At 43.8% G+C, this 24,567-nt stretch overlaps 1 protein-coding gene across 2 annotated transcripts in view; it reads right to left on the minus strand.

Annotated features, from left to right (window-relative positions):
• Positions 1-3,328: 3,328 nt before the first annotated feature.
• The window catches only part of SACM1L (SAC1 like phosphatidylinositide phosphatase), a 53,182-nt gene continuing 31,943 nt past the window's right edge, over positions 3,329-24,567 (minus strand). The window contains exons 9-20 of one of the 2 annotated variants that reach the window (XM_068981751.1): positions 23,446-23,531; positions 22,590-22,676; positions 22,026-22,094; positions 19,300-19,379; positions 16,314-16,412; positions 12,498-12,636; positions 10,464-10,533; positions 10,273-10,345; positions 9,463-9,556; positions 9,263-9,355; positions 7,809-7,866; positions 3,329-5,124 (exon numbers count right to left, since the gene is read on the minus strand). In XM_068981751.1, coding sequence (XP_068837852.1) covers positions 4,988-5,124; positions 7,809-7,866; positions 9,263-9,355; positions 9,463-9,556; positions 10,273-10,345; positions 10,464-10,533; positions 12,498-12,636; positions 16,314-16,412; positions 19,300-19,379; positions 22,026-22,094; positions 22,590-22,676; positions 23,446-23,531 — 1,085 coding nt within the window. In that variant the 3' untranslated portion in view covers positions 3,329-4,987. Of the gene's footprint in view, positions 5,125-7,808; positions 7,867-9,262; positions 9,356-9,462; positions 9,557-10,272; positions 10,346-10,463; positions 10,534-12,497; positions 12,637-16,313; positions 16,413-19,295; positions 19,380-22,025; positions 22,095-22,589; positions 22,677-23,445; positions 23,532-24,567 lie in introns of both variants that reach the window. The other variant, XM_068981750.1, reaches the window with a different exon arrangement.

Here is a 24,567-nt window from a genome sequence, read left to right on the forward strand (position 1 = left end):
CAGAGAGCAGCGAAGTCTCACCCGAGGGCCTAACCGTGGGGCCCTGTGTCACCCAGCTGACACTGGAAGATGACCAGCAGCTGTGGAGAAGGGACCAGAGGGGCTATAGATGGGCTTAGGGGTCCACGTGAGAGATGGGGTTGGGGTGGACACCGACATGAGGAACTGGTGGGTCTGAGGTGTATTTTGGAGGGGAGAGTTGCCAAGACTTGCTTATGGACAGGGTGCATAGTTGAAGAGAGGGATATAGTGTCACACTTACTGGGTGGATGTTGGTGGCATTTTCTGAGATGGAGAAAGCTGGGCATGGAACCAACCAGTCTACAGAGTATAAACCAAGAGCCCTGGGGGAAAAAAAAAAACACAAAACTGTGCTAGACTGCATTAAGTTTGAGGTGACTGCGCATCGGGGGGAGTACATGGTAGACAGCTGAACATTAGAATCTAAGCTTCGGGAAAGATCCAATCTAGAGGCATATTTTTGGGAATCACAGCATAAAGATGCTATTCAACCATGGTTTCTCAACGGCATCACCGGAGCCAAGTGTGTACGTGGAGAAGAGGGCTTAGGGCGGAAGGCTACAAAAACCCCCGTGTTACAGACACAGCCATGGCTTCCTTTCCATCATTCTCACAGAAGAGGGGGTCTGTGTGCCTCCCCGAGCATCTGAATGGGCTTCTGAGTGCTCCGACCAGGGAACCTGGTGGAAGGGACGCCCTCTGACATCAGAGGCTCGACCACACAAGCTTCCACCTGGATTACTGGACCCCTCACTCAGGCCGCCCCAAGGCTGCAGAGCCATGCGGGAGGCGCTGAGCTAACAGAACCAGTGGCACTCACCTTCTGGCCTCCTTTGTTTAGCGCCAGACCAACCTGGACCAGGGAGACCAGCCCCTCTGTCAGCTGAGAGACCCAAGTCAGTGCCCCCTGGGTCACAGGAATCACCCAGCTGAGCTCATACCCAGCTGTGACTCCTGACTCACAACACTGTGAGACTACCTTCCAGCAACAGGAAACCAGAACACAGAGAAGGTATCAATGGGTGAGAGCGTGGAGTAAAGAACCCAGGAGGAGGTGTGCTCCCAAAAGCTCAGACAGAAGGACATCTCCAGGTCTCCTAGACATGACTGACAACCTGTACTTTCTACTTCTCACCTCAGAATCTACACTTAAACCCGACGGTAACAGGAGATCAATTTAGGACATGAAATTTAAGACGATATTTTAACGGATGATACTGTAGCTCTGCACAGCTAGAAAAATAAATACACAAAAGGCATGCATCATTGAAAATGGTGAGTGAAGAAAGAGGAACGCCTGGGCCTTGGGCGAAAACCAAAAGTAAAGACAAAGTCATGTTCAGAATAATCGGTTAAAGGAAGTGCTAAGAACAAGCAGGCCATCTAACCAGTTCAGCCAGGGCCCGGGCAGTCGTGGCGATAATTGCACATGTCACAACTCATTACCTGTTCCGCTCCCCGCAGTGAAATCCCATTCATGGCGCCTCTGTATGACGTCCAACCCAGAGGACGGGAGCTGGACCTCCAGGAAGACCTTCCGCCTGTAGATTACCTGGGATTCTCAGCAGGTGTGTGCGTGCGTCTGCGTGGTGATCTTAGTGAACTGCCGTGTGGATGAGAATCAAAAAGTGTGAACAGACCAAGTTTAACACTCTAGTAAGGCCCAAATACAAATCTGACCCCACATTTTTCAACTCCAAGGCCATTGCTCTCATGCGCGCCTTATCCAAAAGCAATTTCACAAGATGCTCTGTAAATAAAAAAATCCCACAAACCAACAATTCTGGTGCCGCTGTGTTACACACACCCCTCTATTTTCAAACCTCTGACAAGCCCAAGAGTTGAGACAACTGTGACTTTAATCTGATGTCTGCAAATGGCTCTCACCTCAGATCCCTACTGTCAAAAAAACAAAAACAGCTATGAGTACCTAAGACTCGGGTTACTGCAAAACACCCTCCAGAGAATCCTCTGGCCCACAGACTGAGGAGCCGGGGCCCCGAGCTCAGGGCAGAGCCAGGCCACCCTGCAAGAGGCGTCAGAGTTAGGACGCGTTCTCGGCAGTGGAGGGAGCCTGCGGTCCGACAGAGGCAGTGCTGTACCACAGGGCGGGGGAGTCGGCAGGCTCTCTGCTGACTCTCCCAGGAACCAGGCGGGACAAGAAAACTGGACCGCGTGTCGGATCACAGCACACAGTCCCTCCTGGGCTGTGCTCCTCCATCCGGCACCTCAGGTTTGGCCACACGACCTGCTCTGACCAATGACATGGGAGCAGAAGGGGCTGTTACCTTCAAGCGGAAATGTCTCCCTTTCCTTCCTGCGAGGACAACTGGTCATGTTCCCGTGTGAAGCTGTTCCATCACTGGGCCCCAGAATGCAGACGGCACGTCACAGAGCTCCAGCAGACCCTTCAAGGACACACAGAAGCAGTGAGAAATAAGCCTTTGTTTTTTTTTATGCCCTTGAGATCTGTGGCTCATTTGTTACCTTAGCATAACCTGATCTACCTGGACGGACACAGACCCTTTCCTTACTTTACAGGGAGGAAAAAAGACCTAAAAGGTGAAAAGACCAAAATTATGTCAGAAGGACCCCTCCACCCCCACCCTGGAGTTGAGCCATGTGGCCTTACCCAGGCACAAGCAGTGGGAGGAAATGTTTGGTAAATTCAACACCACTGAAATTGCACACTTCACCAAAAGTAACAAGAAAATGAAACAAGAAGTCACAGATTAGAAGATACATATAGTACACATAACCAACAGAGAATTCCTCTACAAACAAGGATTCCAACAAATCTTTAAGGACGAGCAATCTTACAGAAAATGGTCAGAAGACCCAAAGGCACAGCACAGGAAACACCCGATTCTCACCAGCTCTGAATCACGACCTTGGATTGCTCCCCTCCTTCCAGGCTACGCGACCAGACCTGCAGAGAGGCCCTGCCCTGTACTCGCACCCCTCGTGGTCCCCTCCCGAGTGCGCCGACCCAGTGACTTGTTTCTAGTGCAGAGACTATGGCACACGTGAGATAAGAGGATATACTTCAGAGATGAGGTGGAAGAAGACTGTGACTTACGGGCTCTGACGAACCAAACTGCCAAGACAGAGAGGCCTATGGGGCAAAGAACATAATGTTTTAAAGATAAAAATGACCGTGCACTGCTTTGCATGATTCTTAAAATTCTGAAATAAAAAAGAATATCCCTTTGAAGACAAGGTGCAGGAATGACACCAACATTAGTAAGAAAAGAATATGTCATTTTATTTTCACTTACAGATGAGACAGTACATGAATTTAGGAATAAAATCACTGCAGGTTTCTGAAATATTGACACCTCAAGGTCTAACACACCAACATTAGCCCATTCACTGCAAAACCGCCACATTAGCAGTTCAGATTTGGTCTTTGTCATGGTTGTTGAAATAAGTTCTTAATGTGAAATGCCCAGTAGCATCTGACGATACATCACAGTAGACATGAGCCGAGTTTTGATATTTCCTCTTTGGAACAAATGATGCTTATTTACAAGTTAAGAGTAGGCAGTTCTAATTACTTACCCTATTGTAAGTGTTAACGACTGACTTTAAGCTACAGAGGGTTTTCCAGCTATTATTTCCTTTAGAGTTTCTAAAAGCAACAACTCTTATTAATGTTTATAAACGATAATGTTGGAAAAAAAGGTGACATTAAAATCAAGGCGCTTTTTAGAGATATTTAAGGACAACAAAAGGTATTACCATTGGAAAAAAAACTGTACATATTTTCAAGCACAACACAAATATTGCAGCAGTATTTAATCTAACTATTTTAAAATAGTGGCAATTGCACTACCTTAGATACTTTCTAGTTTTTAAACCTCATAATTACAATTTCAATATACAGTTTTCCGACTTATTAATTAGAATTATGCACAGCTTCTAAAGCGTATTTTTCAGGTTTATTTCTGCACATAAATTAAAGCTGTAAGTTGGTCCTTGATCTGGAGAGCGATAACTACCTGGAAGCACTAAATTTCAGACACACTTATTGATGCCAACAAAAATAATTACAGAGTGAAAAGCGCCAACACTGCCGTGCGTGGACAAGCAGCTGCTGCCTCCCAGGGCAACATGGAATTCGGCATGAGACGCGCTCAGGGACCTGCATGTCTCGAAGAAAGACGCTAGGAAAGCACAAGGACCAGGAGGGAGGAGCTGACCAACCGAGGGTGTTTCCCACACTGGGGCGATCCCGAAGACCAAGGAGGCTTTGGACCTCTAGCACGAGGAAGAGACTTTACATTCGCTGATTTCATCTACACCTTTTAAAAAAGATAGAGTACATCTGAACTTCTTTCATCACACTTAAACTGCACAGCTCAAGCTGACTGAACTCATAAGGCAGCCCAACTAGAACTCGAGAGGAACACCAGACCCGGGTCTCCTCTTTCCTGCTATGTAGTCATGGACGATTTCGTCCAACTATCTGATCTATTAGGGGATTTACATGTTATGAGCAGACTAGGTAGCTTATCGGTAAGCTGTTAAGAAAAGTCCAAAGGTATATGGAAAAGTAAGCCTGCTAACAGCAACTGCTTTTACAGTGACAATAAACTGAGCTAGAAAAATAATTTCACTGTTTCAAATGAGGGAAGAAGCTAGATTTTTTAAATATATTACTCATTCTGCAATGGCTGATTAAACTGATGATGTATAGGTTCCTTCCATTCGTGAGCTGAATTCAGGTTACATTTTAATTATAGACTAGCTTCAAATTATAAATATAACTATCCCAATAGTAAAGAGATCATCAAGGCAGTAACACCAGATCAACCCTAAGTCAACACCCCCACACCAAGCACAAGATGTGCTCCTGGATAAACGATTTACAAAGACCTCGGCTGCCGTGGAAAGCGGGTCAGTAAAGACTCCAGTTCTGCATGATGGAATCTTCCAGGCCAAGCCGCTTTCCACAGACACAAATTCAGTCTATCTTTTCTTTTTGGACCAATCTGGGAGCATCAACAAAGTCTTTGCCATTGTAAAGAATAATAAAAAACGTTCCGATGCTTGCGACTCCCCAGAAGAGCACATAGGCCAGTGTTTCTGTCCAGGTGTCACCTGTTGATTTTGAAAAACAAAAAACTGATAAATAACAAGCCATTTTATTGACATCAGTTCCAGCTTTCAGCTGTTTAGCACATCTTGACAGCATTCAAGTTTACAAACACATCCAAAGGAAAAACTTAAGAACCTCTCAGTTAAGGTTTGAACCAGTGGTTCTCTGACTCTGGCTGGCTTGAGAATCTTCTTCAGGGCTGGAAACAGTGTCAGCTGCGAGGCTCATCCCCAGCCTGTGTGCTCCGGCAGGGTTGGAGCAGGGCCCCCGAAGCTGCATTTCTCACAAGTTCCCAGATTATGCTGATGCTGCTGGTCAAGGGACCACGTTTGAGAACCACTTGACTACACTTCCCTGGTGACTCAGACATTAAAGAATCCACCTGCAGTGCAGGAGAGCCGGGTTCAATCCCTGGGTCGGGAAGATCCCCTGGAGAAGGGAATGGCAATGCACTGCAGGATTCCTGGGCTTCCCTTGTGGCTCAGCTGGTAAAGAATCTGCCTGCAATGTGGGAGACCTGGGTTCGATTCCTGGGTCAGGAAGATCACTTGGAGACAGGCAAGGCTACCCACTTCAGTATTCTGGACTGGAGAATTCCATGCACTGTATAGTCCATGGGGGTGCAAAGAGTTGGACACGACTGAGAGACTTTCACTAAAAACCAAAGTAGGAGCTAGAAATCAAACACTGTCATATCTGACACCACAAAGATCATTATGTTACAAGTAACTGACATCAGAGATTACTGTCCACAGCATCCAGTCCGTCTTCACTTGTGCAACAGTCACATTTCTGCAGTTGCTCATTCTGACAGCTCTGGGTTTTAAAGCTCTTTCTGGATAAAGAGAAAGGCGGCTCCTCAAAAGTCCACCCTGGGTCCCTCCCCAAAGGGATGGTCCATTTGTTCTGGTTGAGTCTCGGTCCTGACATCCCTGTTTTTGCAGACGTTCTATAGGGAAATGTGTGTATATAAAAAGACCAAGATAACTCAACAGTGGAGTGGCTCCCAGAAAAGGCATCCCCTGGGCAGTGTGTTAAACAAAGAAATCAGAGGACCAAGGGCATGGACTGAGCCATGAGTACCACAGTCCACTGGTCCCTCCTTTTCCTTCCTGCCCTGAATATGACACAGGCCCCCATCCTGGCACACAGCGATGCTGCACTCGAGATGCCCCCGCCTGTTTTCGTACTGTGAGAGTTCTTACATTTTCAAACAGCTGCAAAAACAGTACGCAAGAGAGACCATACGTAGCTTGCAGAATCTAAAATACGTATTGTCTGGCTCTTTCCAGAAAACATACGCTAACCTGTGCCCTAGAGTAACAGGAGGGCAGCTCCTTCCTGTGTTGTGACCACCTTCACTGCTGAACACTCAGGGATTACAGAGACGAACAGGTTCCGAGCCGCCCCTGGAGAAGCTGGTAGAATTAGTGTGCGGGGTGAACAGGAGGCCTTAATTCAGGAAACTTTTGCTGAGGGCTTCCTGTATCCAGTATTCTTGCCTGGGAAATCCCATGGACAGAGGAGTCTGGTGGGCTACAGTCCATGGGGTCACAAAGAGTTGGACATGGCTGAGGCAACTTAGCACGCATGCCCTGTATCCTAGGCACAGGAGGTAAGATAGTAAGAAAGACAGGTCTTTGCCTTCAAAAAGCTGCTGATGCGCTCAGAAAGATGAGCAAGTATGCAAAGCATTCCCACTCTACCCAACTAGAAACACACGCTGGGTGCCGGGACACCACGGAGCGGAGCACCTCCGAAGATGAAATCCCTCAGTGCTGAGGCTGTTAGGAGAGGAGTGCTCTCGAGGGAGCGACATGCCGCGCTGTGGAACCCAGAAAGGGGGGGCTGAGGTCTGTGCAGGGGAGCGCAAAGGGACACTCGATGAGAGGGGAGGCCTGTCAGCCCAGCGATTTCAGGACGGAGGCTGAGCCCAGCGGTGCCCTTCAGAGTGGCTGAGGCTGCACCTCCAGGCAAAACACCAGCATCACAGACTCATTCTCAGAGCACTGAATATTACTAAATAAGCAGTTAAGTAACTTAACCCCATTAGTTTAGTGACACAGGAAAACATTAAGAGGAAAAAGAAAAGCAGCAACACTCCTGTTTGTTGGCTCAGGTCCCTAGGCAATGTTTCTATTTAAATTTAGTAAGTAATGTATTAATCTCTAATAATACTGACTTGCCCAACAGTAGGTGGTTGGTTACATAAACTATACATCCATCAACGGAATACTTTGCAGCCATTCAAAATAAAAGACATGGGGAAATATTTATACTACTCAGTGAAAAAAACAGTACAAAAAAGTTTATAGGATCTGCCTTTTGAAAAAAAAATACACATCTATAAAGATTAAAACATCAAAATGTTAAAGAGTAATTAGCTGATCTCTGAAAGGCAAGGTGATAACATTTTCTTTTTTGTCTAACTGTATTTTCTGTAATTACTATGTATTACTTTGGTAACGAGAAAAAAGAAGTAAAGAGCGTAAGTGGGAAAAAACACACCATCAAGCTACCGAGTATGCATTTTCCTTCCCGTCACATCTAAGGACGCAGCTCACCGCTCCCTTTGCTCATCCAGTTTAACAGGGACACACCACGTGCTGAGCAGGTGCAAACTGAAGATGCTGCACAGGAAAGGTCAACATTCTAAAAGATGAATGTGAAATCAGTGCAGACTTACCAGCCATCAGCAAACAGATAATGCACATGGAAAAGGCAACAACCATGATAATAGGCAACTGGAAAAGGAAAGAGAGAGAGAAACCATCACGTAAGATGCTAATCGATGGTTGCAAAATCAGCTTCCCTGAAAGACAACAGAACCCGTCTCCATCTAATATACAAAATACCTTTCAGCAAAACATCATTAGAGTTTTGATCATAACTGTCCAAATCTTCAAACAGATTAAAAGAAAGTGGAAGGAGGTCACCCAGATGTGTACTCAGACTCTAGGCCCCCGACTCCAGGACACCCTGCCTGCTGGTGTGAAACCCCAGAGAGGCTCTTGCAAACTCTGGTGAACAAGTCAAAAACGAGAGACGTGTCAAACACATACATTGACTTCTACATCGCAAGTTTGCCTCCAGCAACCCCTGAACCTCGGGGGGAGCAGAGTCTCCCTGAAACAAGAGAGCCGAACACCTGTTCCGCATCTGTGTTCTCACTTAAACAGCATCTGCAGCTGGACGTCTAGGTGCTTCTGCGTCTAGGCTACGGTAAACAGCGCTGCGATGGACGCCGGGGTGCGTGTCTTTTACAACTGTGGTTTCTCAGGACATATGCCCAACAGCGGGGCTGCTGGGTCACACGGTGGATGCATTCCTAGTTTTTAAGGACGGCATGCTTTTCTCCATAATGGCTGCAGCTAACATTCCTGCCAACAGTGAAGGAGCGCTCCCTTTCCTCCACATCCTCTCCAGCATTTACTGTTTATAGATTTTTCAAAATGTGGTACATATATACAACGGAGTATTACTCAGCCATAAAAAAAAGAACAAACCTGAGTCAGTTTTAGTGAGGTGGATGAACCCAGAGACTGTTCTACAGAGTGAAGTCAGAAAGAGAAAAACAAATACTATGTATTAACCCATATATGTGGAATCTAGAAAATGGTACTGATGAGCCTATCTGCAGGGCAGGAAATACAGGTGGAGAGGAGGGGCATGTGGGTGCCGTCGGGGAGGGAGAGGCTGTGACGAGTGGAGTAGCACCGACGTGCACACATGATCGCGTGCAAAATGGGAGCTGGTGGTGAGCCGCTGGGAGCCACAGGGAGCCCACGGCCCTCTGCGCTGACCTGGAGGCGGCCGGATGCCGGGAGGGGAGGGAGGCTGGGGAGGGACGGGCTGTGTGTATAATTATCTGCTGCACACTGCTGTACAGCAGAAACCGAGACAACAGTGTAAAAATTAACAAAACAACAAAATAAAGGAGCTGCAAAAGACAGTCAAGTTTGAGAGAGGACAACATTCCAAAGTTACCTCACTCTTCTCACTGACCTGCTCCTTGGGGCAACGTAAGTATTTATATTCCATTTAGAACAACACATAATGTTTTATGTCAAGGGGAGTTGGACCATCTGTACCTTCAGTCACAACGCTATTAACAACTTAAAAAACATAAAGGTTTCTTACAGCCAGGAATTTCAGATCTCTTGGAACACTTAAAGGACTATGAGATTCTAATTCATCCACTGAATAGTTCCCAAGAAATAAGTCTATGGAATCCTAGAAGAGAAAAAAAGGAAAATAATAACTCCCAAATTACGTATGGGGAACAGTACAAAAATACAGCCACCAAATAACCACAAATTAGCATCAGAAAACAAACTTACTTGTCTAAATCCATCAGAAAAGTTGTTCTTGTAATACCGTATTAATGAGTTCCAGCCATCCATTATAAGTCCCAACTGAGTTCTCTTCCCAGTTCTGGTTAAATAAGAGGTTAAGTTTTGAGTTACAGATTTGCATATTAAATTCTCACACTGTTTATAGCCAATAACTACATGGTAAGGAGATAAGTAAATTATAAAGATTTCTTTTTTAAAATTCTTGAATATATAAAGGAGACATCTCACAAAAGAAACCGAACTGAGTCCAAGAAATCTGCATCCTCTTTCTAAAGCATTATCACAGTAGACACAAAGAGGAAACATGCTCAGTTCCCCTTGCAAAGATAAGAAACAAGAAGAGAAACACATAGCCCAGGGTAACTGGTATAAAGCGAACAGACTAGAAATCTTATCTTGCTCCCAGGGAATCCATACAGCAGAAAAAGACCCAACCACATCCGTAACAAATTCAAAACGTTCCAACCTCTCACTACCCAGTGTGGTCCTTGAAACCAGCTCCAGCATCACGCAAGCACATAGTCTCAGGCCCCTCCCAGACCTGCTGAATGGGCCTGGGGTGAGTCAGGTGCACAGCAGGTGGCTGAGAGGAGCTGAGGTGCCCTGGTGCTCAACCCCACTGTGCGCCAGAATCACCCAGGGACGCTAACAAGCCACCGCTGCCTGGGCCTTATCTCCCTTGAGTCCCAGCTTGATGGCCTGGAGCGAGGCCCGGGCACCAGCGGGCGCTCTTGGGTGAAAGCTGCGCGAGCGATCTGCCATGCACCGGAGTGTGCGATCCAGCGCGCGGCTTACCTGGTAAAGTCAGTCTTCAAGGCACCGGTTCCCGCGTACTGTTTGGCACAAGCATTTGCATTGTCAGCCCAGGCTGTTGGGGGGCAAAAAGAGGAAAAATCAGTTAATAACCATTGACAACCAATGCTCTAAATCCAAAATGTTTATTTCAAAATTTGAATGACCTTGCCTCTGTTCAAGAAATGACCTACCATTTTTGTAAATCTTTTCAAATTCATCTTGTTCTTCAAGCTTTTGTCCCACATGCAAAACTCCTAGTCTCTGGAATAAGAATCATACCCATGTTTACATGTTACAGGATTTCAGCATAGTCTCCACAGAGTCTCACGTGCTTGCTGGCTTCAGCCAGGAGATGTTTTCCCTGTAACACAGCCCTCTGCTGCTCAGCCCGGCTGCAAAGCCTCTCTCTGGGCTCCCATCCGCCCACAGCCTCTCTCTCCCCTGAGCCCCAGACCACAGCACCAGCAGCAGGACTGTGTAAACCCAGAGACAGGGGCAGAGGTAAAGGCGGGGAGTATGCAGCCAGTGCTCCCTCCTTCCCTGCCACCGCCCCCAACCTCCCATCACCTGGACCCTCTGCCCGCCTCACAATTCACCACCCAGACTGCTAAGCTCCACACTTACCCCTAGCCAGGGGCCCTTTGAGAACTACAGGAATGCTACCCCCTCCCTCCCCACAAACTGCACAGAAGCACAGCCCTCTGCATATCATCTCACAGGACTCCGGGCAGCCCGAGTCTCTCTACGGACTCCCCTGTGGAGTTCACTGACCACAGACTGGACTCCTACCTTGGCCTTTGTTTTGGACCTGCAACCCTCTTAGAGCCACTATCCTCACTGCTCGCCTCCGATGGCCTCTCCCTCACTCCCCCAGCACAGGGCCTGCCCACCCCAGTGACCGGCCCTCTCTGGAAGGGGACAGGCACAGCTGGAGGCCCCACGTCAGCGGGCCCTGAGGCTGGAGAGGCTCCTGCCCCCAGGCTCTCTGCAGGCTGTTGAGCTTTCATAGGACTGTTTTTAGCATGTAAATTAGTTAAATACAGATTACAGAACCCAGTCCAGTAGATTTCTGTTAGCCAGCCTTGGAAGCAACCAGTCTCAGTACGGTTTCTGTTGAAAAATCTCCTCTGAAGTAAACCCATCAGACTGGCGAGGACACATATCACACAAGCTAGAGTACTCAAAGGCGGTGCCCACACCTTCGGCATGGCTACGCGAGGGCTCGGGGAGGCATTTTACTCCACAATTCTTCCCCGAGTTCCACAGAACTGCCATAAACAAAGATGAATGCTTACAAATTATTTAGGCAGGAAATCATTTGGGATGCATTTTGTTTGCTCCCTACAACAAACACCACTGCGGTCTGGAAATCTAGGCTGTATGTATTTTTAACTTCATATATAAACAAAAGAAACTATTTATACCTACTCTTTCTCAACAACACAGTCACACTGGTGAAGCAAAGCTGTGTCACCAAGTATTTTCCCGGGTGTTAACATCCCTTGCCAACAGTAAAAGAGATGCAGACAAAACGCCCTAGAGGCCCTACTCTGTGCCGCTAGAAAGGAAACCTTCCTAAATAAAAGTAATGCTAGGAAGACTCTTTTGTTATTGCTGGTAAGTATTAGGGGTAAACTGGTGCAACCCTCTTGGAAAGTATGCATGCACGCAAAGTCGCTTCAGGCGAATCAAAATCTTTGCAACCCTATGGACTGCGGCCCGCCAGGCTCCTCTCTCCATGGGATTCTCCAGGCAAGAATACTGGAGTGGGGTGCCATGCTCTCCTCCAGGGGATCTTCCAGACCCAGGGATCAAACCCACATCTCTTATGTCTCCTGCACTGGCAAGCAGTGCCACCTGGGAAGCCCCTTGGAAAGTATAAATTCTCTTTAACCCAGCAGGAGTTAACTCAAAGGAAATAACCCAAGCTAATAATATTATACACAGGTGTATTCTCTACAATCTTATTTATAAGCCAAAAATGTAGCAACCTAAATGGCTTAGTGAATTACAGCATAACAGTACTACTCTTAAAAAACTATAATGCTAGAGTAAAATAGCAAACTTTAAAACTGTATACACACACTGACCGTGGTCATGCACAAACTACACCCGTGGATGCCAGGACACAAAACCACAAAGAGCCGGGTTAGGGCACATGGATGTGCTTTATTCCTGGTTTTCAAAAATTGCTTACTTAATAAAAGAAAAAAAAGCGCGTGCACCTGAAGCTGGGCCTGAAGTGAACGGCGAGCCAGCAGGCTCTGGATCACATTGGTTCTGTCCAGACAGTCCATGCAGTTGCTGCGGAACACGCCCTCCTGGTTACTCAGCACCGCGCCGGCTGGGTCTACTAGAAAATAACTAAAACATATTTGTATAAACATTCTCATACCAAAGCCAGCCAAGCGATCTTCCCAACCCAGGGATCGAACCCAGGTCTCCCGCGCTGCAGGCAGATTCTTTCCCAGCTGAGCCACAAGGGAAGCCCAAGAATACTGGGGTGGGTAGCCTACCCCTTCTCCAGGGGATCTTCCCCATCCAGTAATCGAACCAGGGTCTCCTGCATTGCAGGCGGATTCTTCTCTGAGCTATCAGAGAAGCCCTCCCACTAAGGACAGTCCTCCTATAACACAGGTCTATGTCAGAAACATTATTAAAGCTGGTACACTAGAGGACAGACAGGAAATGTATCAGGTATATTTGATCACCAAAGACCAAGAGGAAGTGTGAGCAGAACAGGCAAGACAGACTATCTCAAAACCACCGCAGCATCCAGGTCACTTCACCCGACAGACGTGAGAAAGGAGTCAGGAGTACTGCAGCAGATGCCTCGGGCCACACCATGTCTCCCCAAGGCCACAAGGGGGCTTCCTTTGACCTAGCGCAACTGTGACCCATTCCTCAGTCCCCTGTGCTGTGTCAGAACTCCCTGAGTTGTTCATTTAAAATGAACATGCTTGACCTTCATTTTGAACCAACAACTCAGAAATAAACTGAATAAGAATCTCTGAAGAAAGGATTGGATATTGTGCATTAAAAACATTTTAAAACCCCTTCTCCAAATGGCTAATATATGCAAACAGTACACAGTTTATAGGGTATACTAGGGTATTATTTGAAACATCTGTTTTACTTTCCCCCTGAACCACCCAGATGTCTGCACTGGAGCCAAACAGTTACCAGTTCCTGTGGTTCCGTCACTGTTAACAGTATGTTCAGATAATTCTATGAACCCCCAAATTTGACAACAAATAGTGTAGCAGTGAGGAGCGTAGACTTTGCCAGCAAAGTTTGCTAGCCGTAGTTCCTAGGCAACTTACTAGCTGTGTAATTTTAAGTAAATAACCTAATTTCTCAGAGCCTATATATTTTCATCCACAAAGTGGAGACAGCAGCACCACCAAGAGGCTGCTCTACAGTTAAATGAGATCATGTATAATGCATATAAAGTGCCTGGCAGAGTGTATGGGACAGGAAATACGATGAATACTAAACAGCATTAAATTAACCACAATTATTCCCTAATATCAAAAAGTGAAGGGGAAATACAATAGATTCACCACAAGCTAAAAATCATGACGTTAAAAAACATGGGCTTAAGGGATTTCCCTGGCAGTCCAGTGGTTGACTCCACATTTCCAATGCAGGAGACACGAGTTAGGTCCCTGGTCAGGGAACTAAGATACCATATGTCAGGACACCAAAAAAAAAAAAAAAAAAAAAAAGGCTTACAAGAATGTGTTTAGACTAAAGATATACAAGAGGTTCATTCCAAACCAGTGAGGTTCAATTAGAGTATGTATATATAGAGTGCATGTGAGTGTTGGCATCCCATTCAGTTCAGCTGCGTCCGACTCTTTGCGATCCCATGAACTGCAGCACGGCAGGCCTCCCTGTCCATCACCAACTCCCGGAGTCCACCCAAACCCATGTCCATCGAGTAGATGATGCCATCCAACCATCTCATCCTCTGTCGTCCCCTTCTCCTCCAGCCCTCAATCTTTCCCAGCATCAGGGTCTTTTCAAATGAGTCAGCTCTTTGCATCAAGTGGCCAAAGTATTGGAGTTTCAGCCTCAACATCAGTCCTTCCAATGAACACCGAGGACTGATCTCCTTTAGGATTGAATTGGATCTCCTTTAGGACTGGATTTCCTTGCAGTCCAAAGGACCCTGAAGAGTCTTCTCCAACATCACAGTTCAAAAGCATCAATTCTTTCGCGCTCAGCTTTCTTTACAGTCCAACTCTCACATCCATACATGACCACTGGAAAAACCATAGCCTTGACTAGACAGACCTTTGTTGACAAAGTAATGTCTCTAGTACTTATAAAATAAATACTACATATTTTATAAATATTGCTTCTTAAACTACAGAACAGGTCTAAGAGATAAGTATTATTATCTCCACTTTCCAGATGGAGAAATCAAGGCTTAAAGATAACTAACTTGCTCCTGTTCACACGGCTAATAAGAGGCAACCTGAGATTTCAAATACTCTGGGTAGGGCCCCAAAGCCCAGATTCTTTCCACTTTCCCCCAAATCCCTGAGAACAAATGTGCTGAGAGGTCTGAACGTCACAGTTTCGTGAAAGGGGTCTACTATCCCTGTGGAACATGGTGACTGCAATGGACAAAGATTTCGGCGTCAATCTCTCCTTCTTTCTTAACTCTTGTGGGGCTGCAATTAACAGGCGAACTCAAGGAAATATTCCCCGACAATGTTTCTCTACACCCCAGTAATGATATAGGTCATCCCCTCTACACTAGCTATGCTCAAAACAAAACCTCATGGGGAAGGGATGGGGGTGGGGGAAAAAAGCAGATTAAACTAACTATAGCTGGGATTACTGGAGAAGGAGATGACAACCCACTCCAGTATTGGCCCAATCCACTCCCATTCCAGTACTCTTGCCTGGAAAATCCCATGGACGGAGAAGCCTGGTAGACTACAGTTCATGGGGTCACAAAGAGTCAGACTTCACTTTTCTTTCATTACCAATACAGAGACTCTCAAAGATTTTATAAAACATGAAACAAAAGGTTGTAATTAAAGAGCAGGCAGAGGCAATTCTTGGAGAAGGAAATGGCAACCCACTCCATGATTCTTGCCTGGAGAATCCAATGGACAGAGGAGCCTGGTGGGCCACAGTCCATGAGGCTGCACAGAGCTGGACATGACTGAGCGGTTTAACAGCAGCAGCAGGCATTACTTAATATGTATACAGATATTTTTTTCTTAAAGCTGACCAAATGACTATAGGAGAAGCTTTACTATGTTACCATGAAACTAAAATTAACACAGTACATTTGGCTTGCCAGGATCAGAACTACAAAGGCGAAAACAAAACGAGACTAGTTTCCAGATTCCTACTTCTGGCTCTAAAACAGGTAAAAACTGACATGCATACAGTACAGTGCATCTATGAAGCCACACAGTAATTAACACCTTAACACACGTAAGTACCATAAAGGTATTTAGACCCTTCAGTCCATTATCCTCCCCTGAAGACTTTAAGAAACGATTTAACAGAAGTAAAGATGTCTTTATACCCAGTGATTCACTGAAGCACCATCTTTCAGGGATGGAAGAGAAAAGGAAATGAACCAGGTGCCCAGTGTGAAGAAGAGCATTTAGCTAACTGTGCTGCGGCACAAAGGAACACAGCGAAGCCACTGAATGCTCACATTACAGAGTCTTGGTGGGCTAACGACAGACAGTAATGAAACAGTGAAAAGAACTGAACATAAAACAGTAGCCAAATATCTTTAATTGAGTAAAAGTTTGTAAATGTGTAGAAGATAATACATAAAAATACGAAAATACCTAGACTTGGGTCATTTTTAAGAATTTTAAAATACTTAAAAATCACCAAGCCTAATCTTTCAGGAAAAAAAAACAGACTGAAAATGAGAACAGAGCAGCGCTATGAAGCTAGTGAACTCTATGCGTAGGTCTGCTAGCTAATGCATGACCTCTGTGGTTAATGCATGCATCTACCTCACCCCTCAGTTTCCACAGAGAAACAGCAGAACTTACCTTAATTCATCTTGCATTTCTGCTACCTGATCCAATAAAATACTTAGCCGATCCCACCTCATATTTTTACATTCCTTATGGAAGTCAAAGGCAATGTACCTAACAAAACAAAAGATATTCAGAAGTGACTAAAAATTAATCATTTTTTCTTTAATACTACCTTCATAAGCTGATCCTCCTCTCTAAATACATTTCACCTAGGAACATACATTTACTCTGGGTTTACCACTATACATATACACACACAGAGGCATGCACAGATATGCTGACCTTCTCATGCGCATATCTAGTGAAGGAAAAAAATACACACTTGTATCTTTACATGTTTCTCAACAGGCCCTAAGATAGGCGTCAACAAGCCCAACAAAAGGCTAGAGACGTGAGCCCAGGCACAGCAATGAGGCATGTTAATATAAAGTAGCCTTGACCAACTGAGTTATCTACTGTGTATTTATTCTCTGTCCCAGGTGCCAAGAATAGGGCCCCTTTCTGATTTCCCAATCAATTAAGATATTCCAAATGGTCAAACTCGCTTCAGGCCAAGGAGGGCTGGACTGTGTTGGGTACTTGAGGCTGTGAGAAGAACAGAAACAGGATGGCCCCTACTCCAGTTGTTACTTGTTCATCCTAAAATATTCACTTTATCAATATCCACACATCACACATGCAAGTGGTAGAGAAAACTTTCTGGTCTGTCAATCGGTAATGGGTTGTTTTCAGTTATCTGATATTTAAGAGGCATAAGTCTCAAAGCTGGAACACATCTATCAGTGAAGGTGTCCTCCTAGGAACTTGAAAATGCTGCCCCTTGAGAGGGAGGAGAAAATCATTAACCAACTCCCAAAAGTCAAGAGAGGAAGAAGAATGCCAAGCACCTGGGCACCAGGGTACCTGAAGATTCTCACACAAGCCACCTTCACCCAACTTCCTATTCCAGCATCAAGTCAAGTCATGGAGGAGGAGGACCAAAAGGACACTACACTCTCCCCAACAGAGCAAAATTCAGACTAGGCGCCTGCTCTCGTGTGACCTCCTGGCTCCAACGGCCGAAGGGACAGCAAACACCAATACAGGATGTGCTTCCAGCAGGTCGAGAGGTTCTATCACCTTAGCGGTTATCTCAGGGCATAAGAGGGGCCTTAGCCACTAGCATAAAAACAGGTTAGCCAACTGTGGGGCCTTGTCGTTGCTGAGTCACATCCAACTCTTTTGCGACCCCATGGACTGTAGCCCGCCAGGCTTCTCTGTCCATGGGATTCTCCATACTAGAGTGGGTTACCATTTCCTTCTACAGAGGGACCTTACACATTGGCATAAAAACAGAAGTTAGCCAACTGTGAGCTAACTTCTGTTAGACTGCCAAAGTAGACTCTGGGCAGACTGAGAGTGGGGGAAGCACTTTCAAAGGCAGCTCCATTAAAACTGGTGGCATCGTATTTATTTTTGGAGAGCTCTGATCATGGCCATAGACTCGTCTGAAGAATTTAAGTGGCTCATTAGCACCTAAATGCATTTGGATTCTTCAGCTTACATCATTCTAAAATTATGTTTGTGTCTTCTCAGAATATGTGTTACATCATTTCGGTAACAATAGCTTTAGGGTTTCACTTCTTGGCAGGAGCCTTCCGAGTGCACTGGAACACCAAGGGCACAACTTTAGACTGACATATGCCTCAAGTTCTCAAAGTTAGCTTCCGCTGCAAACTCACCTACAGAAACCCTCTGAAACACAGAAAGGGTCTTAACCAGGGGTGTAACCCAGCAACCAGGAGATAAACTTTTGCTAGAATATATGATACATGCTGGACTTTAAACCCAGAGATTCTGATTTTTCAGGTCTTAGATATATTCTGAGTAATTCCTCTGAAAATTTAAGGCACATCTTGGATAGGAATCACTTCTCTGATTCACGCAAAGTGTGTTTGGGCAGGTTCCACCGTGAGAAGGCAGAAATGTGGATGAAGCAAGGGTCTGAAGAATTTGCTAGAGTTTTTGAGTTGGATAAAACAAACAATTTCTTCCCCAAAGGTTCATTATGTCCTAATTTTGTTTGTTTTAAAATTTTCTATAGCTTAAAAAAAATTGTCCCCAAATAACCCAGTACCATTTCTTTGAAAGTCTTCCCCAATGCCTGTGACCATGTCCTACCAGAGTACACCCTCATCTCCTAGCCCGGATTCTGGATGCAGGACGCTCCAAATGGGCTGACTTTTCACCCTGCACATGTCCACAGGGCAACTACTACTGTTTTAGGATCCCTCTCTTTTCTGACAGAGCTTCAGAGAATTTCTAACTATTGTCTGGTGACTGACAGGAGAGACAAGCTGCTGCTCCAGACGAGGCCACCACACAAGAGTAAGCTGCTCCAGCCTGTGTGGGGTCAGGACCAGGCAGAGGCGAGTAACTTAAAGACCCAATGGCTGTGGCAACACAGAGCCTCAAGGTGAGGATTTTAACCAAAATTCAAATTTAAACTCAACTGTTAAAGTATTCTGTACAAATGAGCTTATTTAGAAGTAGGGTCATGGATGTAGAAAACAAACTTAGGGCCACCAGGGATATGGGTTGCAGGGGATAAACTGGTAGACTAGGACTGATATACACACACTACAATACATAGAGAGATGAAACTAACAAGAACCTGCTGTGTAGCACAGGGAACCAAGGAACTCTACTCAGGATTCTGTAATGGCCTATATGGGAAAAGAATCTTAAAAAAAAAAAAAAAGAGAGTGGATATATGTGTATTTGACCCTGCCATATACCTGACACTAACACAACACTGTAAATCAACTATACTCCCAGTAAAAATTAAAAAAGAAGTTATCCTGCAACATGAATTAAGTCTGAGAAAATTTCAAGCAAACAAAATCACGCTTCAGAAACAACAAAGTGAAGTAAGTCTAGAGCGAGATCCATGTACTTGCATGCACGTGAAGCGCACATCTAACCTGAAAAGCCCAACAACAGATTTCTAGTGAGGTACCTGATCATTCCGTTCCCCAAGGAAGACACCATTGTTGCAAATGCCTGTTCAAGTGGCTTCTCTGAGCCCTTCTGATTCACCTGTAAAAAATTAAAACCACCATAGCTTTAAGTTTAATTAAAAGGAGACAGTGACATCAGCAAAATGGCAGACTGTGAAGCTTTAAGCTCTTGTACCCTCACAAAAACATCAGAGTAAAGAGATGCTGTCTAAACCAAATTTGTAGGAACTCTGGAAAACAATCAAAGGTTTTTAGCAACCAAGGAGAGGTCCAATCAAGATAAAGCCATCTTCAAACCTGGAGGACAATTTTGTAGCATTTTTCTTGCCCTTGCCTTAGCCTTTCTCCAGTGCAGTGACAATCTTAGCTTAAGCAGCAGCAACAGTTCTCAGTCCCTCTCCTCTAACTGGAGGGAGCAGACGAGAACTTATTTGCAAACTATTGTGTATGTTCTGTTCTGATCTGAAGGAGTGACTCGGCGGTCTCTGTCCTGCATAAATGTGAACACAGGCAGGGAAAGTGGTAAACGCTGCTCATATAAGCTGCAAGAGGACTACAGACCAACAGATGCCTAGGGCAAGATATTTCAGGTGGTGACATTGAAAAGACCATCTAAAGCCTGCAGAAGCAGCTGGGGTGTTAATGGTAACTCTTTGGGAAATTAGGATATTAAAAAACAGCCACATTCACGGAGGGTTTTAGAAAGCCATGTGCATACCCAAGCAAGACGCACACTCTGAGAAATCCTAAAAAGACCTTAAGGCTTCACCTCAAGCTAATCTCTAGGTTCAGAGCAAGCCTAACTAAATACGTGAAGGACTGCTCCACCACAGAACCAGTCAGCAGAAATTGGGAGATGGGTTTGTTCTTTTTTGGTTTTTCCTTTGTCTACTTCAGGTCCTGATACTCAAGGAAATTTCTATCACACTGTTAGCTGAACACAAGCAAGCTCAAAGAATAGAGACCTTAGTGAGCATACACAAGGAACAGTCTTTGCAAAAATAGTTGGGAAAAGTCTCAAAACAGATGGATTACTATAGCATTCAACAATCAAAACAAAAACAAAACAACAGGAAACCCCTAGGAAAGAAGAATCTGACTTCCTGAGTTACTGTATTATGTACATCCAATTCCCTGTTTTCAACAACAAAATCATAAGGTATACAAAAAAAAAAAAAGGAAGACGAGGCTTAATGAAAAAGGGTAAACTGATAGAAATCATCTCTATAGAAGCCTTATTTATAAAGAACTTTCAAAATAACTGTCCTAAATATGCTCAGAGCTAAATGAAAACACGGACAAAGAAGTAAAGGAAATCAAGAAGACAGTATATGAAAAAAACCAGAGAATATCAAAGAAACAGAAATTATTCTAAGGAACCACACAGTAAGCCTGGAGTTGAGAAGCACAAGAGGGAAACTAAAAATTCACTAAAGGAGTTCAACAGCACCTTTGAGCAGGAAGAAAAAAGAATCAGCAAACTTGAAGACAGAACAAATGAAATAATGAAGTTGAAGAAAAAAGAATCAGAAAACTGAACAGAGTCTAGGGGACTTGGGACACCACCGAGCACAAAATATATTCACTACAGGAGTCCTGGAAAAAGGAGAGAAAAGGCCAGAGAGGTTATAAAGAGAAAATGGCAAAACAACTTCCCGAATTCGGTGAAATATAGAGATCTTCAAATTCAAGAGGTATCCAATCTCCAGATAGGACAAATCCAAAGAAATTCACATCAGACATTATAATCGAACTACTTAAAGACAAAGAGAGATCTTGAAAGCAGCAAGAGAGAAAGGACTTGTCACATACAGTGATTCTGAGTAGAATTATATGCCAATTTCTCTTCAGAAAACTTAGAGGCCAGACGGCCATGAGATGGCATATTTATAGGAAAAAAAGGACTGTCAACCAAGAATTCTATGTCTGGCAAAAGTGTAATTCAAAAATGAGAAATTAATAAGATATTCTTAGTTTTTAAAAAGCTGAAGGAATTGGTAGCTCAGCTGGTAAAGATTCTGCCTGCAATGAAAAAACCCTGGTTTGACTCCTGGGTCAGGAAGATCCCCTGGAGAAAGGATCGGCTATCCACTCCAGTATTCTTGGGCTTCCTTGGTGGCTCGGACAGTAAAGAATCCGCCTGCAACGTGGGAGACCTGGGTTCGATCCCTGGGTTGGGAAGATCCCCTGGAGGAAGGCACAGCAACCCACTCTAGTAATCTTGCTAGGAGAATCCCCCACGAACAGAGAAGCCTGGCGGGCTACAGTCCATGGGGTCGCAAAGAGCTGGACATGACTGAGCAACAAAGCACAGCACGGCACAGATCTGCCCTAGCAGAAACACAAAAGAGTTAAAACAGAAAGACACTACAAAGTAACTCAGAGCCAGGTAAAGAAAAACAGCCTGCTCAAGACAAGCAGGACACGAAGGGATAAACACTGCACAGCGTGACTTAGACGAGGCACTTAGAACAGGCACATCTACAGAGACAGAAGCAGAACAGAGTTACCAGGAGTTGAGGTGAGAGGGATAACAGAAGGTGACTATTTAAGGGAGACTGAGTTTTTGTCTGGTATGATGAAAACTTCCAGAAATGGAGTGTGCAACACTAACTTAAGGCCACTGAACTGCACACTTAAAAATAATTACCAAGGTTAAATTTTGTCATGTTAAAAAAAATATGCTAAGGTTTTGTGCCCCAAGAAATGGAAGAAAGACACATACCAGATTGATTATGACTTGTTTTCCATAAATAATTATTTGTGAATCAAAATGCCTTTGGAAACCGTCCATCTAGAAAGAGGGGGGGGGAAAAAGTTATACACTTTACCAGATTACAAGAATATTTCCAGGATGTTTAAAAGGATCTCCTTAAATGTCCTATCTCTATATTCAAGAAAATGACATTAAGCTGTCTTCTAGATATTCTTAATACCATTTAGTAAGTAGTAATTATAAGCCATTCTACTCTGAGCTACAATATTACTATTTTATTTCTGAGCTTAATCTCAAATAGAATACACTAAATATTTTAAACAGCATAAGGTTGCAAATTTTACTGAGATCTCTAAAATCAAAATTTACTGTGACATTCAATTTGTTTTTCCACATTTTAATATGCCATCTATACAGTCTCTTGGTTTAGAGGTCCACTCTATGCCAGAACCAAGGAGAAAGGCCTCAAAGACATTGAAGCCTGACTTATGAGGAATACATGCTCTATATGCAAATTATAATTCCAATAAGCTTCTATTCATAGTCAATGAAAACAGCATGGAAGATACACACATGATTTGCTACTTTGTTGATCAGTGGCAATGGTTTGTACTTGAGGTTTGGTCTTTGAGACCAGTAAAGTGGTATTGATCCTCGAGTCTACAAAAAAAGAGAAGATACGTAAAAAGAAACATATACACACACACACTTGTTTTTCTCAGCTTTCTGCCAGGCGTATGTAAGTATCAATGACTGAAACATAGAAAAATAAACATATGACCTGCTAACTATGAAATAAATTCATGCTTACCTGCTCCTAAATTCGTATTTTGTGGGGAAACATTTAGAAAGGACTTTTTCTGATTTTACATACATGTACTTGTGGACAGTTGGGCTTCTCCTAAATTCTAAAATAAATCAATTTACCTGCAAGTAAAAATTACCAAGTTATGTCTGCTATATAACTTGGCATTATAATAAAATGGAAAAAATAGCTTTATTCATTCTCAAAAGAATATCTTTATCAACTTAAAAATATTTTTAGCCATTAATGCTCTCGACCAACAAGTGACCCATTGCTCAGGTATTATGTCACAATGACGTGCACGGCAGGTCGGGTCAGGCACAAGCCAGCTGCTTGTCCTGTCGTCACGGCCCTGTAGAGGTCTGACGGGTTAAGCACACCCCTGCACCGCCTACCCTATCCTCTTCTGTAGGGATTTAATTCAAGGGCCGGAAACAGAGGAAGCTGAGTGCCGGCCAGCTTAGTGGAATATCCTTATTCTGGGTGAACTCTGTCCACATCTTAGACTCCAATATTACTTTAAAAAGGAGAGAAAAGGAGAAAAACGTCAACAATATAACGGGAAATCACAATCCAAGCTGAAAAGCCCGACTGGCTGGCCGCCTCACAGACACGGGCACTTGCCTGCACAAACGAAGCCTTGCTCCCATCGTAGTGCACAATCTGCTCTGTCTCTACAAAGTTAGCTGCATGGCCTTCGGAATCAATCCCTGAATTGAAAAGAATAACTATATTTATTACATAAGAAAAACACAAGAAACTCGCTAATTCACTCTTAACTTGAAGAGAATTAAGTCAGTTCAAATTAGTGGAAAAGTACTTTCAAAACTAAATTTCAAACAAATGCAGAGTACACCATCAGAAAGCTAACAGATGCTTGCTCATTTACATGGGCTTAAAGGCAGTATTAAGGACCTATTAATAAACAAATGATGTTGACTGCTATTTACTACATCAGTTATTTATATATACACAATTTCTCCAAAACAGTGTTTCTCGAACTTTGTACATCTTTTAAAGAAAAAACAAGTTCTCAAAAACCTCTGAGAGTATATTATGACATAGATCCCAGTTTGAAAAACACCATTTTGGAAGTTTAACCATTAAACACAGTATTAAATGCAAATGTGGGCCATTTTGTTAACGGTTTTTGTTATAATGATGCAAGTAGCCCAGGAGATGCTGATAACTTTAACCATCAAAATGAAAGCACAAAAAACTGTATGTAATCCTACAATTTCTAGAATTCCATGCATATACCAAAAAAAACTAATCTGAAAAGCACTGCTCTTATTTAGCCTTGATTTAGTTAGTTCTTTCACATGTTTGAAGCATTACCTTACTGTCTTGTTTATATTATTTTAACTAAGAAAAGTTTGCTAAAAATAAGCAAAGGCAACTTTCAATTAGTGCCTGACTCAAATTATCAGGAAAAAAAAAAAAAAAGTAGATTTTTAACCATCTCAAATATTTAACATCCTTTCTATCTGACATATGTCTAAAACACTTAACACTGAGGTGTAACATATAATGTCACTGTTTTTGTTAACGTATTTACCAGAAGGGGAAAAAAATTATGAGTCAAATCAACAATAAAATGCCTTTTCAACACCTTCTAAAACCACTTGTGGAAGCATGGGCTATACTCGGTTCTGCCTAGAATTTTCATTAAGGATAATATGTAGTTATTTTAAAAACTGAGACTAAGAGTTAACAGTGTGTAAGAGAGAGTTAAGAGTTATGTGT

The sequence above is a fragment of the Capricornis sumatraensis genome, chromosome 10 (assembly GCF_032405125.1).
Source record: "Capricornis sumatraensis isolate serow.1 chromosome 10, serow.2, whole genome shotgun sequence".
In the NCBI taxonomy this organism is placed as follows: domain Eukaryota; kingdom Metazoa; phylum Chordata; class Mammalia; order Artiodactyla; family Bovidae; genus Capricornis; species Capricornis sumatraensis.